Here is a 17063-nt window from a genome sequence, read left to right on the forward strand (position 1 = left end):
GCGTCACGGTACGTTAAGCACGACGGGGCTCCAGGGAGTTCCCACTTTTGTAGAGGTAGGCATAGGTAGAGGTAGGCATAATGTCATTACGCTAGCTGAACAACGCTGGAGATGTATTGATCAGATAAGGCTCTATAAGAGCAAAAACACTTACGGCTTTGCGTTCATCAGGTGTGAGCAGCAGCTAGCGTGAACGCTGTCCTGCTGTGTTATGTGTACAGTGAAGTTATGGCAGGCAGGAAGTAGAGCCGAGGACACTGGGGGCTGGAGTCAACAGCTTTTCGTGCTGCCTTTAAAGACTCCTTGTAAACTACACGACTCGACATCACAACAGAAATGCAACCTTCGTTTATTACTAAACGAAACTGCATAGTGGCGCTTTCTTAACCCTCCTGTTGTCCTCGGGTCAAATTTGACCCATATTCAAAAAGAGGGTGGGACATCATGGTCTATAGTAATGTATTGTATTTTCCAATATTTCGCAAACTAGTTTTTATTAGGTTTCATCAAAATAGAAAGGGGTTATCTTTTTCATGTTAGCTATTCTGGATTGATGGCTATATTCCCCTTAATGTCCCTAACATGCATGAACTGCAATCTTAGTTACTATGTGTTTCTCTTCACAAATAAATAGCATAGTATTTGTGCTTTACTAAATATCTATATAAAATAGGGCAAGTTCTGCGGGAAACCAAGTGATTGCCTTCAGGTTTTGAGAGCAACCAGCTATCCATGGGCATTTGACATACAGTGTAAATGTTTGTTATTTTGCAACTTAGCTCTCTCCTGAAAATACAGACATTTCAGTTATTTGTGAATAGATTTATTCATGTTATGTCATTTGTGAACCAACGCAAATTAACAGTAAAATGGGAAGAAAGAGCTCCCAAAATAGACATAATAGCATGTAAACTTCAAACACAGTTCTCATAGCTTCTGCTATGAGAACACAGTGGTTTTCATTGAGCATTTATGTATCAGAAGCATGCATAACAGCTGTTTTTCCGTCACTTTAATTCTAATTTCAACTAAAACTGTGTTTCAGTATTTCTGACAGTTCACTTTAAACTCCTACTAAGTTCCTTTCATTGTTTATTTCAGTGTTTTCCTGCAGCATATGAACTCGTCATCAGCGCAGATTGAGCCACAAGAAGGAATTATTCCAGGACAGCTGCTGACTCAGAGCCTGAGTCACTGGTTCAAACCGCCAGCTGCATCTCAGAGGGTTGTTCCTATTGGTAGGAAAGAAATACTTATGTAGCCTACTTGTACTTTAATGTGGCACACTGCTGAAGAGCGGCTTAACAGATTGTTTTTAACCTAAACATAATGACAAAAAAGTTGTATATACCCTACTATTCTATCATTGACAACATGCTACAACAATGGATATTACTGGATTACATATCAGTTTGCAGTACTTGGTAGCCTTCTATAAATATATAAAACCACAGTTTAATTGCTGGCATTAATTATTGATTAAATTCGCAGAAATAGGGCTGCTAAAAAGCCAATAATGGAATCTCACAAACATCTTAAAGGGCCAGTTCAGCCATATGAATAGCAGAATTTGCCAACATTTTGAGATATAGTTAATTCAGATGATCCATAGACCTTACTTTTTATATAGAAATGTCAAAACCAAAACTATCTACATGGCTAGATGCCACCATGGGTAACTGAGAAAATGTATTGTGTTGTAATTTGGGTAAATCTACCTAAATCTGTTTTCGGTGAAAGTGCCTTTACATTTTTTGCAGCCTCATCCTGGTATAAACTGCAGAATCATCTTAAATTAGACTACCTACCAACATTGATACAGTTTAAAATTAGGATAAAGGATTATTTGAGTACTAAGTGCATATGTGCTGCTTCCGAGCGCTGCTGGTGATTATGTGGAGATGACGTTAATTTGCCAACTGTTTTTATTTTAATTTTTTAATTTTTTCTGTTTTATGTTGTCTGTTTTTGCTGTATATTTTAAATATGGAACTTTTGTACTGCTGTCTTGGCCAGGGCTCCCTTGAAAAAGAGATTCTGAATCTCAATGGGATTTCTCCTGGTTAAATAAAGGTTAATAAAATAAAATACCTACCTTTAAACTACAACCGGTAAACAAGTAAATAAAAGCTGGTTATAGTTCAACTTAACATTTGCTTTGTAGTCATAGCAGACGGGTGAATTTAATCTAACTTGTGTCTCTAAACAGCAGAAGACAGAATGTATTGCCGTTTTGTTCAGTTATTTTATGTTTTGTGTGTTAGCTTTCACATTTTTCATGCAAAATAATTGCTCTTTTATTCTTGTTGAAATTATTGAATGTTCACATTTTCTCAGGGACACAAACAGCAAATTGTTTCAGCTTTTCAGTAATAATGACGCAAGAATGCATAAAACTCATACATTTAGCAATAAAAGCAAGTGAAAGTAAAGCCTCCATAGAACATTTGTTCTGTGCTCATTACAACTCCTCTTTTATAATCCGAGCCTATAAGTCATATGCAAACACTCTCATCAAGACACATTGTTTCAGCCACTGTTAGTGCTTTTTATAGAATTAGATAAACCAGAAAATGAAAGCCTAGATCATTACCAGCTACTCAAAGTAGATAATCATGTTTTCACACTATGAGAGGTGCAATTAACATATCACCAGGCAAATCCAGTTCTCAAGAAGTTCTACCTTGTAAGTGCAACATGAACAAGAAAGCTGATTCCCAATCTGTACTTAACTTTTATTTAAAAGACGAGAAATCCCTCTGAAATGATATTGAATGAAATAATTTTATTAAGCTAGCTTTTGTTCATTTTGTTTGCAAACAAGGATACATGACTACAGTGACTTTAGGACAAAATGTCCCACTGCCCAACAAACCTTTTACAGTACATATTATAATACAAGTATCATTACAGTCATCTCTGGTACTTGGTACATATGTCTGTCACATGCTAAGGCAATTAGCAATAAATAAGATGGTCCTTTAAGTAATCCAGCGTTGCGTTGTGAAAATGACCTTTTTACAAAAGTTTATCAAGAAGCCAGTTTAGCAAAAAGTCACTATAGTCTCTTAAAACATTAGAACAGCATTACAATATCAAAACCAGTACGAAATCTGTGGAAAATAAATGATTTGCATGTTTAGTGCTGTGGAAGTTGAGATTGGCCATGAATGGCGATATTTTTTTTTAGGCCTGTTATCTCAAGATCATAACTTAAATGTCAAATTTCCTTAAGAGATCAAGGAGTGTTGTGGTGCTTAAAATAAATATCCTAAGATGTCTTTATCTTAAGATAAGATCTCAAGTCTTCTGTTCACTTCACAGGTGCCTCTACCTGCATTTTTAATTTGAACTTCAAACACCCGTGTAGAGCCCAACCCGTTACCCAGCCCAAAATCACCCATCAGCGACTGCATGGAACTGTAAAATGACGTAGTATTAAGAGCAACAATGGTAGCAAGTAGTATGAAAGACCGAAAATCCAACATATTCTCACTCCCAGCGCCTCAAAAACCTACGCTATTTGACGTTCTGGGTATCCCTTTAGCTTAATTTTTCGATGAGCTTAGATAGCACCAATTTGGCGTCATATTTCAGTGGGTACGGTTACAAAATGTACGTTTCAGCGATTCGCGGAACAAGAACAGGACAAAGAGCGACAACGGTAGCAAGTAGTATGAAAGACCGAAAATCGGTTTAAGGAGGCAGGTTGGGGTGGTGGATGTGTCAAATGACACAGGACTTTTACCCATGATATCGGGGATTATGTCCTGTTCTTGTGCCACTGAAACATACAATTTGTAACCCTACCCATGGTCTTTACCTTAACTGAGTGGCTTACCCTGCACGTTGAAATAGGACGCCAAATTGGTCCCGACCAAGTGCATTGAAAAATGTCTCCAAAGGGATACCCAGAGCATCAAATATCACCGTGGATGGGATTATATTGGAATTAGCCCCCTGCGTCTGACTGAGATGGTAAACTATGCTATACTTTAGTTACTGATGCTATCATCAGTAACTAAAGCCCAAGGCCCCTGACGTTGTTTTTTGACACACTGGGAGTGAGAATGTGTTGTGGAGCCATGAGGAGACTGTAACGTTTCTCAAATTAATACATGAACCAAACAGAACTGTCCCAATTTTCTACAGAGGGTGAATCCTACTGACTTTGGTGATCATCTGACTTGATCTGCCTCTAGCACCACCATGAGGTTTGCCATTTTTGGTTTTGAGTAGTGCTGGCCAAATGAAGCCTCATGAAGCTTCATGAACCATTTTCTTTTTTATTTTCTGACCCCACTAGATGGCGCTCTCTGTTCAACAAATGGTTGAAAGCACACTGAATTGCCATTCCTTGAGCCTTTTTCTTTAAACCAAAAGCGCCATCTAGTGGGCTCATAAAATTAGGAAAAGGGTTTGCAAAGTTTCATGAGACTTCGTTCGGACATTACTAGTTTTGAGTGAAATATCTTGACAACGGTTGGAATGATTACCATGAAATTTGGTTACACAGTGTAATAACTTTGGTGATCCTGAGTTTTTATCTAGCATTATCATCCAGTTTAATTTTTTTTTTTTTATCCTTTGGTTTATGACCAAACACCAGCAAAACTAATGACATTCCCATCAGCCTCAGCTGGACTAACACACGTTTTCATGCTAAACTAAGATGGTGAACACTGCTAAACATCATCAGAATGTTTACATGTTAGTGTTAACATTAAGCTTAAAGCACCACTAAATATAGCCTCACACATTGAATGATTCATCAACATAAGCGATATGGACCAAAAATCCACAATATATATCTCGTTATTTTCTACAAAGTGGGATGAATGTTCAGTCAAAGCCACATATGAGAATCTGGGTCACATCTCTCGCCACCTCACTCGCTCGAACTCATAGAATTGAAGTTCACGTTAAGTCCAGTAACTGGCGGACACCACAACAGAACGTTACCACCGGAAAACAATGGTGCAATTAGAGGTTTTCCTCTCCTGCCTAACAACATATACAGCTGTGCAGATGACAATTTGAAATGTAGGCAAATGTCAGACACAGGCACGACTTTACTGAAGAAATGGGTTATGTAATGCAACATCAAACTATACCAATATCAGTCTTGCGTTGGCAGACCTTCCTCCACAGCGCTGCGGAGGAGGGTCTGGCAAGTCCACACAGCATTCCAGGATGGGGGGGAAAACATGCTCTGGTTTATTGGCATTTCTTTAAACCAATCACAATCGTTTTGGCCGGCGAAAAGCACAGGACGGAGCAACAGTGCCGCTGCAAAAAAGCCTTGGGAAGGAACTTATGTACTTTCAAAAGTAGTTTTAGTCGTGCAACAGAAAACTCAGATTGGACAGATAGTCTAGCTAGCTGTCTGGATTTACCCTGCAGAGATCTGAGGAGCTGTTAAACATAGTCCTCAAAAATCGAGGGGAGTTTAAAATGCCAACACAAACAAAAGGGGAAGGTAACCGAAATGAGGGACATCCGGCTGAGTTTCAGGCGGCACCTGAACAATCCCGGAAGTGAAACATCGTTGACATGTCTCATCCCATATCTTGTTTAAAAATATGTCAATATACCGCCCAGCCCTTAGTAATACATTTTTTTTTGAGATAACAGGCTTAAAGAATATGGTCAAAATGTGTTATCTTGACATTATAGAAATGAAGTCGTCATCTGTTTATAATTTAATCATGACTGCTAGATAATGGGCTTAAAATTCTTATAATCATGGTGAATCTCAGCTTGACAATCATTGTAAATACAGAGACCCATCAACTGAGTAGCTCAGAGAACGAACGCAGGCAATGCGTACCTTATCCCTATCTATCGATGTTACAAACAAGTCAAATACAAAAATGCACTTTTTCTCCGACCAAAGCTGCCTTTATCTCAGAACAAAATGCAGTAATGAGGACAACAAGCTTTTCAACAGCAGTTGACAGTAAATGAAGCTGAAAAGGGCCAAAAGAATTAGCAACAGTAGTTTAAAACAGCATTGAAATCATAATTTTTTGCTGTACAGTTTAGAGCGCTAATGAACATTCAAATTGCTGCATGAGGAAAAAAAACCCAGAAACATCAATCCCAAAGTCTCAGTGCTGAATTTTTGCAGAACTTGCACTTTGCAGAACCAGACATACAGTACAACAGCACAATTAGTGTCCCATTTGGATGCAGCATTCGTACTGTCTGTGTGTAAGTCTTTCTGGCCCGGGTCCAGACTCAGGAGTGTCTTTCAGCAGTAGACGGACCAGTAGATAAGGTTGAAGAAGATGTACGAACCAGGGAAAATCATCCGGGAGTATTTGTCAATGGCGTGCGTGTTCTGAATGATGTTGAGGGTGCGCAGGCTGCTCTTCTTCTTCTTGGTGGTGGTGGACTCGCTGCTCACTGACAGGTGGACCACCATGTGTTCGGGTTTCTCGGGAACCTCGTGCAGCTCTTCCTGCTCCTCCTCTGGCCCCATGGGCTCCTCGGTGTAGCCGGCCAGGCTGTTGGTGTCTGCCTCGCTGTAGGTACCATCCAACATGGTCATGGTTCGCGTCTGGGAGATCCCGCAGGTGCAGGGCAGTGACTGGCAAAGAAGAAAATATACAATGGATAATCATTATTGGAATTTTAAGGGATCAGACAAAAGTTTAGGGAGAATATCAGGCATCAGTCAGTAGGGGTGGGACAAAATATTAATACAGCAATATATCGTTTTCGTGTGGTAAAAGAATCGATACGCTGGCGACAAATACAGATATTTTAATAAATAAACTAAGGCGCTCTAAGTAGACTTCCCTGCTCCCAGCGTCGCTACTTATTGGCTCCTAGAGGTGGCGCTCAACACATAAATGAAGGAAACTGGTATTGTGACCCAGTGGGTAGCACTGTGGCCTCCCAGCGAGAAGGTTCCGGGTTCAAATCCCAGTCGTCCCGGGCCTTTCTGTGTGGAGTTTACATGTTCTCCCCATGTCTGCGTGAGTTGCCTCTGGGTGCTCCGGTTTCCCCCACCATCAAAGATTAGTAGACTAGGTTCTCTAGTTAGTGACCTTAAGGCACTGGCTCAGATCTGGAGTTGGCCCCCCCGGGTGCTGTAAATGGCTGACTGCTGCTCCCTTGAGGGAAGGGTTAAATGCAGAGAATGAATTTCGCAACACGTATGTGTATGTGACAATAAAGTACCTTTGCCTTTTACTTGAACAGAAGTTAACTAGCCGAAAAGGAAAAGGTTTTCAACAGGATGGCGGACAGCAGTTTGAGGAAAATACCAGATGCCCCAGCCACGTTTAAGTCCAAAAACTAGACTCAAAGTGGCTCTAGAGTTCTGTTATTTTAATTTACAGACTGAAAAACTTGTCCCCAGAGGATAGTCTGATTCAACGGTGGTGGTATTTCACTTGCACTGAATATTTTAGGTTTTAGGGACCTGCCAAGGGACTACGGGTGGAAAATAGCACTTGTGCTACAACCTGGTACAATGCATCTCTCCTTGTTCTTATACAAAGTTAATGTTAACTTGTGTGTTGTCCCTGTTTTAATAAAATAAATTACAGAAAACTCTTTTCTTAAATTTGACATTATTTCCACTATCCCTAGAAGATAGTGATAATCCCTTTTCCCTGAGTTGACCGCCTGGCCCATCATTTAACACCATCATTAGTTCATTAGTTCAAAATCTAATGAAGGGTTCCCATGAAACCTGCGGTGGATATTCATGTCCCCAGAGGATGGATCCTAGTGTTGACCCCCCCGACATTTCCTGTTATGTAATAGGAAACCTTTTTGATTGTGTCCCTTAAAACCATTATCCCTGTTTATATATGTGTATGGGTTCATCCAGAGTTAAATATTTTCATCTTGTTTTATAAGTCTTGAAGAGAGGTAATAGTATCCAGTAATTTCGGCGGTCGCCAGGACCTGTGCAGGAGAGAAAGACCTTTTAAAAAGTCTCTTACTATGATTGTAGCTTCTAACTGAATCGCTGTGGTCTGAGGTTTAGTTTCTATATCTGCTTTATTTCCCTGTTTCATTTGTTGACTATAAAAATGCAGAACATCACCAGCCTTATCTTTCTAAATGGTTTACAATTACTTTGGTGGATGTGTGTTCATTCATGGCAAAATAATGTGTATGTAATGATGTTTCTGGTCTTCTAGATTCGGGCAAACTGAGAATCATAATCTATAGAGCGTTCATGTTGCTGCTCACAAATAATTCACAGCTTCTTACCATGATTTGGAGTTACTTGATCGTAAAATAAAAAAAATAAAAAAATACAGATTATCCATTCCAGGAGTGTTCAGTGTGCAGTAAATGTAATGAGTCTTTTCATTCCCTAAAGTAAGTACAGAAATCCAACAGTGGATCAGTGGGTGTGGAAACAGCAGTGGACATTGATCCACTGATAGCCCCAGACCTCCCATGGTGTAGAACCCGACAGCCTGGGCTCATGAAAATTAAATTCAGTATCTATATTGACATCCCCAGATAACCCCGACAACTCACACCCGTTCAGTGTTTCTGTGAGAGTAATTTGACATTAAAACAACTTTACCAACTTTCTTAAACCTTAAAAAGTTAACTGTGGAATACAAACTCTAAGGGTCTATCTTGCACCCGGTGCAGTGCAGCACAAAGCCTGACGCAAGTGTCTTTGCTAGTTTAAGACCGACGCAGTTGTCGATTTCCCGTCCAGCGCCCGCGTCGTTTAAATTGCAAATGCACCTGTGGCCATCTTTGCGCCCATGGGCGTGCTGGTCTTACAGGGAGGTGTGTTCAGGTGCATTCTTGGCGTATTGCTATCTTGAGGCAGCGGGAAGTGATCGCGCCATTGACCAACAAAAACCTGGTCTAAAGTCAATAATGCAGCATTTCATTGTTATTATAACAGCGAATGAGTAAAATGCCCCTATAGGCTTATGCATAGCCTGCGCACACTATGCTTGTTACACACGCAGGGAAGCGAAGCAGCACACAAATATGCAAAATATTACAAATAAAAATATTACGGTGCAAATCTGCCATCATAATAGCAATGCGCCAAGGTCCAAACGTGCCTGGCTTTTAAAAAGGAATGGGAGATGAATGGGAGATTGGTTTATTGCATGTTACGCCCAAAATACACCTATGAATTAATGAAGACACTACGTACAACCCTTTAGAACCATGCGCCCGGCACACGGATCCTTTTTTCCGCCGACAAACTAGCAAATATGGATTTGGACACGCCCTAAACGCACCTGCGCCAGGCGCTTCACGCTGTGATCGTTAAAATAGGGCCTTAATTGTTCTTGCTCTTTGTTTCTGTCTTTGTTACTCTTGTTGTTTTTGTATGCCTCCATTTATCATGAGCAGAGAGAAAGATGCCCCTTTTTTATTAATACTGCATGCCAGTTTGGAGTTTTTCTCACAGCACCATACAACATACATCACAGTGTTTCTACACTGATTTATTTGTGGCAGCCAGCCAGCAATATCAAAAAAAGCAAAAAAATCTAAATCCCTGCACCCATTATTTACCTCTGCATTTGGTTTCGGGCCCAGGGACGTTTCTCAAGGGACGTTTACAGACCGATTACGTCGACAAATAAAACCAAATGCAGAGGTGAAAAAGTGTGTGTGAAGTTTTGAAGTTCTTGCTTTTTGAAATGGATCTTCGGTGGATTTAATTCTCTGCATCACTGAGGAGACCAAGCAAGTGGTGTACGTGTTGCTGACTATTTGGCTAGCTACAATATCAACACTGACCGTCACGTATTCATTGATTATTTTTGCAGTGGTTTTGGAGAAAGCTGCCGGCAGCAATACAGGAGTAAGCAATACGGGTACATTTGGAACGGGCATTGCGGTAGTAGAATGAAATTCTGTGTGAAATGCTGAAGCAGAAACACACCTGAGATCGCGCCCGCTCTCTCCTCTTGCGCTCTCTGCGGTCCTGGACGGTGGACAGGTAGTTGACGGCGGCGTACTCCAACACAGACAAGAAGACAAAGACGAAGCTGACCCACAGGTAAATGTCCACCGCCTTGATGTAGGACACCCGGGGCATGGACGCATTCACTCCGGTGATGATGGTGGACATGGTCAGCACCGTAGTGATGCCTGGACACAAGATAGTTAAAGTTCTAGTTAAACTAGTACTGGATCTGAGTTTGTCTATTTTTACTTTCACAGTGTAGATGCAGCATAAGGGCCTGCTCTGGATCAGGAAACTGACCCGGTGTTTTGGCAGCTGAAGCTATACACTTGGGGGTGAAAGTAATAACCGGACCAGTTATAAAATATGATGCAATGTGGTCCAACAGCCCTGCAATAAGTACAACCCTGTAAAACTCGGCATGGTTTCGAAGATTTGCAGTTGAGAAGGTATCAGTGGTGGAATAAGTATTAAGAACTTTTACTTAAGTAATAAGGGTTAAGCCTAACCCTAATCTTCCACTCTCTGCGTTTTGCCGTTCAACAAACTTTGAGCTAGCAAGCTACACTGAAAATGGCAGGTTTTGAAGACAATTTGGATCGTGAAACAAGGCAGGCCTGCTTGGTTCTTTCGGGTAATGATTGTAATGATTTACAAAGAATATGTTTAGGGCATTTCCTCTCTAACTGGGTCGTTTTTGGACCGATTGGTGGAATTGCTGTGGATGAATACACACAGCGATACACTGGTAAGAGCCAATGAGGTTTAACCATGTATTCAGCTAATTTAAATAGCTCACATTACTGTATTCTTTGAACAGTTAACTTCTTTTTTGAAATGCAAACAATCCAGAGAGTTTTTTTCTCCTATCCCAGAATGCCTCATTGGTGTAGCCAGACCTTAATCCACAGCGCTGTAGAGTAAGGAGTAAGTTCTTGTCAATGCGAGACTACCCTAACTGAAACGCAGCATAACCCTTCAGTCATCTCTGAATGCACTTATTGTGGGAATTAATTGCAAAACTATGAAAAACTGGATGTTTTTTGTTTCATGAATGGCATCTAAGATTAATAAAAGTTGGTGTATATGATGCAAATGTTGTTATTATTATTATAATTTCAGAATCCCAAGTGATTCCATCAAAAGACCAAAAACAAACAATATGTCTCTTTCCTCCGTCTCCTTCTGACTTTCCTAATCTGTCTGTGGCTCGGTTCCAACTAAAGACATACATCTTTTAAAAAACACCTATAAAGTTTCATTTAAAAAGAACAAACACTCAGTTATTTCCTAAAACGGATGGTCCCAGTATAGTTTTGAGCAGAAATCACGGAAACTTTGGACGGCATGTTGGGTGGGCGGCTAGCACTCTCGCCTTACAGCGAGAAGAAAGACCTGGTTCAAAAGAGCCACGAGGTGAGCCATGAGAGGATCCCAGCGAGGGGGAAAACAGATGCCTGTACAGCAAGTAGAGCAAGAGCCCCAATGCAGAAAATAATTCAAAAGAATAAGTGAGAGGGGTGGAACGTGGGAGGTTGGTGTATGCATGTGTGTGTTCCAGATTGGTGGAACCAGCTTTCATCATTTCACAGACAGATTTTCCTCAGGCACGCACAATCTCTTCAAAGGACATGTAGTAGTACCAAAGTAGTAATAAGAAAATAACCTATTTTATTTTCCCTGTGAAAGGGTGCAAGAGAGATGTGCAACCCCATATATACAGTATATATATATACAGTATATATATTTATATATATATATATATATATATATATATATATATATACAGACAGTATGTATATATATATATATATATATATATATATATATAGGTGTGTCTTGTCAGGGTTCATTAGTGGAATTTTTTCCCTTATTAATAAAAAAGCAAAGAGTGGCTACTTTGAAGAATCTAAAATATAAGACATGTTTTCAGTTATTTCACACTTTTTTGTTAAGTACATAATTCTATATGTGTTCATTCATAGTTTTGATGCCTTCAGTGAGAATCTACAATGTAAATAGTCATGAAAATAAAAGGAAACATATTTGAATGAGAAGGTGTGTCCAAACTTTTGGCCTGTACTGTATATATATAAAAAACATTTGATTCGGCACAAAAAAAACATTTTGAAAATGGCCAAAAAGGCAATAGGTACAAGACCGTGTAAGGAAACTATCATAGACTTCAATGGCAGAAGCTCGCTTTAGCCTTTTGTGGTTTTGCGGGTACAGTAAGAGTTTCTATGGTAACAGCGAGTTGGACCGATCAGAGACGTTGCTATCACGCTTAGGCTTGTGGGTAGTGTAGTTTTTCTCCATAAGATCGTGGATAAAACGTGTTTTTCTTAAAACAAAGTTGATTTCATACGGACTTCTGGTTTCTACAGGAGCAGAAACTTTAGTTTCACAACCTCATAGGTCGTGATCCTACCTCGGATGGTGTAGATGTTATGGCTGATAATCTAAATCCTTATGGACTTCAGGTTTAGCTAAGATTCCAAACCGTAGGGGGCAAACATGCTCAGTTAAAACAGAACTGTGAACTGTGTAGGGAACAACTGAACAACGGTTCATCACTTTGCCTGAAGCTCACAAGCAAGATTACCCATCAGTCATTGCTCCTCGCGAAAAACAACACCGGCCTTCTTGTAAATGAATCAAAACACATTTACTTACGAGTTACAGACATTTCAATGTAATGGTATCAGGTTTTGTTTCAACATTTTAATTCAGTACAGTTGTTTTGCCTTCAGGTTTAGCAAATTAACCCCCGACCAGCCCTTTAAATTCCTTTTAGTTTGATATGCACTTTGACCCAGAACAGGAAGTCAACCATTTTAGTTTTTAGAATGCAGCCATATTTTTGCTGAGTGGACTCAAATCCCATATGCTACAATCCTTCTTTTGTTTATGCCTCCGAAAGCATCATCTGAAAGTACTAGTTTAGCACAGAGCGTAGAACAAAATCTGGACGTTATTTTTGCGATGAATATTTTACTAAGCTTAATTTCTGTAAGTTAGTAAATTGTATGCTAAACCACATGTACGTTAGCTTAGTTAATTATTAGCTTAACTGCAGGCCATGTATAATGTACACTTAACCATACAACTGATGCATAGTAGCGTATGTGGAGTTTATAATATAGTGTACTTTGATTGTGCATCTTGCTTACTGAATATTTTTGTTTGTGTTATACAGTTCCACTCCTATTCATACTGTATATGACGGGGATGCCAAATAAATCACCAGGAGCTTGGACGCTATATCCTGACTCCAGAATTCATTTGAATGGAGTTTGGCTTACTGCTGAATTCTGTACACGCACACACATAAGAGAGAAGCATAAGAGTAACATTTCCAGAGGAGAGGCAACGTATCCAAGGTGTTTACGTTAGCAGGGTAAGGCATAGAGGAAGTGATATCTGCATTAGTGACGTTGCAGGGTGTTCCGAAAGAAGTCAAAAGAAGTTCCCTTAAAGGTACTGTAGGTAGGAGTGCGAAGATCCAGGACTTAGCCAAAAGTTTTTAACATCGACAACTTCTCAGTCCCTCCCCCCTTTTCTGCTAAAGCCCAAAACGGTCTCCTAAGCCCCTCGCCCCACAAGGGAGAATGAATGGATTTTTGCAAATCACATTACAGGCTGTAGGTGGTGCCAGAGGAGCGAGATTTTTTTTTTTAAATGACCTGCTTCATGTAGTTCTACTGGAACATAGGGTCAGTTTCAGCAAATATGACAGAAAGTTAGTTTTATAAGGCTTACCTACTGGACCTTTAACCGACATTCCCTGAACAGAAAGAACTGTTTATGTACACTGTGGATCGGACGCAGCCTTATATGACATACTGAGACTTTTGTCTTTCTGTCTGAGACTTTTTTTTTTTTTACAATATATTATTGCTACTTTAACTAACCTGTGTTAAGTTCTTCCACCATGCTAATTTTTGATTTTTTCATTTCAAACGATTTCTTTGAAATAACTCAAAAAGACATCAGTTAAATCCTCTACGTAACCAATGTTTTTTTTTCTTTTTTTTCTTACCCAGGGACACCCTGGCCGGCACAGCCCGGCGGTCGATCCAGAACGACACCCATGATAGCATCACCATAAGCGTGGCAGGAAAGTATGTCTGCAGGAGGAAGAAGAAGATGTGGCGTCGCAACGTGAAGTTGATGTAGAGACGATTGTACCAGCCTGCAAACACAGCAAGAGACGTGCTCAGACAAAGATTCAACAATGATGAAACTGGTTACACAAAACGGCAACATTTTACATGAGATTTCATTTCCTACATTTAAGAAATGTGATTATTACTGTAACATATACAGAGTATGTAAAATCCTTATCATCAGTATAATATGCGATTAATGTAATGACACATGTAATTGGGGGAAGTGGTGGCCTAAAGTGGTGGAGAAGCGAGCTTGTGACCGGGAGGTCGTTGGTTCAATCCCCAGACCGACAGGATAAAATCTGGGTGGGGAAAGTGAAAGAGCAGCGCTTGTCCCTCCCTCATTACCACCACTGAGGTGCCCTTGAGCAAGGCACTTAACCCCAAACACTCCAGTGGAGGTGCTCAGTAGCCAGCAGATCAGACTGTGGTGGTACCAGGCAGCTTCCAGGTATGAATGTGGAGCTGTGTGAATGTGATCAGGGCCTTCCTGCAAAAGAGAGGCTGCCTCTCAGTGAACCTTCCCTCAATAAATAAATAAAGGTTAATAAATGTAATGATGTCAAAACACAGTCATTAAAAGGGTCCTGGAGCAAAATGTAATATCAAGGTATACATAGTCTAAGCTGTGCTTAAAATTCAAATTTTCTAAATTTCAACCTTGACCTTGTTGCCGCCAGAGGTGGAGCTAAAAATATAAACTTTTGTCCTGAAGGTTGCTAGAGGAAAGTTTATGGGGTCAAAGTAGCCGAGATATTTGTGTTTAGTGACTGTAGGCCTATACTTGTAGGCAGAAATGACTGCAGACATGATTCATATGAACACAATAATTGTCATCCTCTGTGTGTTTGTGTGTGTGTGTGTGTGTGTGTGTGTGTGTGTGTGTGTGTGTGTGTGTGTGTGTGCGCGCTCGCGCATGTGCGTGTGTGTGCATTACAACCGGGCAGTCTGGGAGCCGTCCCCCAGAAACATTTTAAGCGTCAAACACATAATTACCTGCTATGTGTAGCACAAGTAGACACAATTATTGTTTTCCTTTAGATCGTTTATACATATAGTTCATTTATGGATTGCGACATTTCCTACTGCACTTAAAGGCAGCGAATCTAAAAGAGACTGTGCTTTTTTGCCCACTGCAACACAAAACAAGGTTAGGATGGTATCATAGGTGTCGTAGGAAATCGTGTGGTATATTTACACCCACACATATATTTGTTTTTAATTACTCTTTAATGTTTTATGTAAAGCACTTTGAATAGCCCTGTTGCTGAAATGTGCTGTACAAATAAAGCTGCCTCGCCTTGCCCTAGAGGTAAGAAGGATATATACATGTTTCTAGCCCCCCAACGGTTATTTTTACTTCATTTGGGGAGTGGGTTTTCTTTCATAATTGTTCATTTCTTATACTGCACGATAACTTTTAGTCTCGTATTTTATCTGTTTTTATATTTTGAACTGTTTTTAATTGCTCTTTAATGTTTTATGTAAAGCACTTTGAATAGCCTTTCTGCTGAAATGTGCTGTACAAATAAAGCTGCCTTGCCTTACCTTTACTTACTTACTTTATCGAAGTATTGAGGGAACATATCTCCTGCATACCCCCTGAAATCTACGCCTGTGTGTGTGTGTGTGTGTGTGTGTGTGTGTGTGTGTGTGTGTGTGTGTGTGTGTGTGTACCTGTGCTGCTGTAGAAGGCCAAGCGAGAGGTGGTGTGGAACTTCTGGATGAGGAACTGTGATAAGGAGATGCGATCATCAGTACTGAGAGACTCATCACCGCTTTTCCAGTACAGCATCAGGTCTTCATCTGTGTAGGCATCTGAAAACCATCACACATAATGTATTTATTTAGTTATATATCAGGACAATGCACATTAAAGGTGCCAGAGGTAGGATTGCGAAGATCCAGGACTTAGCCAAAACATTTGAACATCGACAACTTCTCAGTCGGTTTCCGCTAAAGCCCAAAACGGTCTCCTAAGCCCCTCCCCCCACAAGGGAGAATAAATGCGTGTGCATGAGCAGTGATTGACACGCAGTTAGAAATGGTTATATGGAAGCTACTCTCTTGCCTGTTTTTGATTATGTAGAGGTGATTTATAGGCACACCGCAAATTAAAATGTTAAAATTAGATTTGGTCTATCATTCTGTACTTAGATTTATTACAGATGAAAGTTAGAACACTCACCACCGTCTTTTGTATGATATGACTGGTTGTCCGTCTCTTGAGATGAGACAAAATGGTGTTCATATGTAAAGCACTTCTTGATAAATTACGCTTATTACATTTCCATATTGTTAACTACGTATGTAAATCCATTTTCCACTCGGTCCAATGGATGGCTTTTACTTGAGACGCCTCATAGTCGGACTGAGCTTGGCAAGACTGTTTTTTCATCTGCTGCTGCACGTTCCTGGAATGCGGCACAAACCTCCTTAAAATTGGTCCCTCCCCCATCTATCAGTCAATTTAAAGCTTTGATAAATGAAAATGTAAATGTAATTTAAAGGTTGTCGTCTATTTTCTGAAATACATGCTGTGCACTCGGCCCAATTGAAGATAAGGCTCTCCCCCAATGGGCCCAGATTTTTAAATAAAGGTATCATTTGATTCTGCTCCCATGTCTTCCACAGTTGCTATTTATTCATGAACATATAGGTTGATGGGAGCGGATGACTGGGTGCATCTTTCCAGCGAGAAAAGAAGAAAGGGCGTTTTGATGGCCAACAACCGAGCAGCAGCCCGAGGCAGAATTAAACAATCTGCACCATGAAACTAGCAGTAGAAGAAAGCTGCAGCTAGCTACATTGTGAGAATTCTTTGAGTAATAACTGGTGACGCTGACCAATTTAATCTCAATTTCAGGTTCAACTGAGACCACCAAGGGCAGCAATTTCACGGGGCAGGCATGGCTCCTCAGTTCGGCCTTATGCCCGTCAAAAAATGATATGCTTTTTGCCCGGCCAGC

General features: G+C 40.3%; 2 protein-coding genes across 2 annotated transcripts in view; both read right to left on the minus strand.

Moving 5' to 3' along the window:
- Positions 1–259, minus strand: part of syne3 (spectrin repeat containing, nuclear envelope family member 3) — a 54775-nt gene extending 54516 nt beyond the window's left edge. The window contains exon 1 of the mRNA XM_028566029.1: positions 155–259. The gene's annotated coding sequence lies outside the window, so the exon portion shown is untranslated. The remainder of the gene's footprint in view (positions 1–154) is intronic.
- A 5266-nt stretch (positions 260–5525) lies between these two features.
- The window catches only part of gabrr2a (gamma-aminobutyric acid type A receptor subunit rho2a), a 41957-nt gene continuing 30419 nt past the window's right edge, over positions 5526–17063 (minus strand). Inside the window, exons 6-9 of the mRNA XM_028565997.1 lie at positions 15772–15912; positions 13965–14117; positions 9899–10107; positions 5526–6592 (exon numbers count right to left, since the gene is read on the minus strand). Of these exons, the coding sequence (XP_028421798.1) occupies positions 6254–6592; positions 9899–10107; positions 13965–14117; positions 15772–15912 (842 nt within the window). The 3' untranslated portion in view covers positions 5526–6253. The remainder of the gene's footprint in view (positions 6593–9898; positions 10108–13964; positions 14118–15771; positions 15913–17063) is intronic.

This window comes from Perca flavescens, chromosome 20 (genome assembly GCF_004354835.1).
Source record: "Perca flavescens isolate YP-PL-M2 chromosome 20, PFLA_1.0, whole genome shotgun sequence".
Lineage (NCBI taxonomy): Eukaryota > Metazoa > Chordata > Actinopteri > Perciformes > Percidae > Perca > Perca flavescens.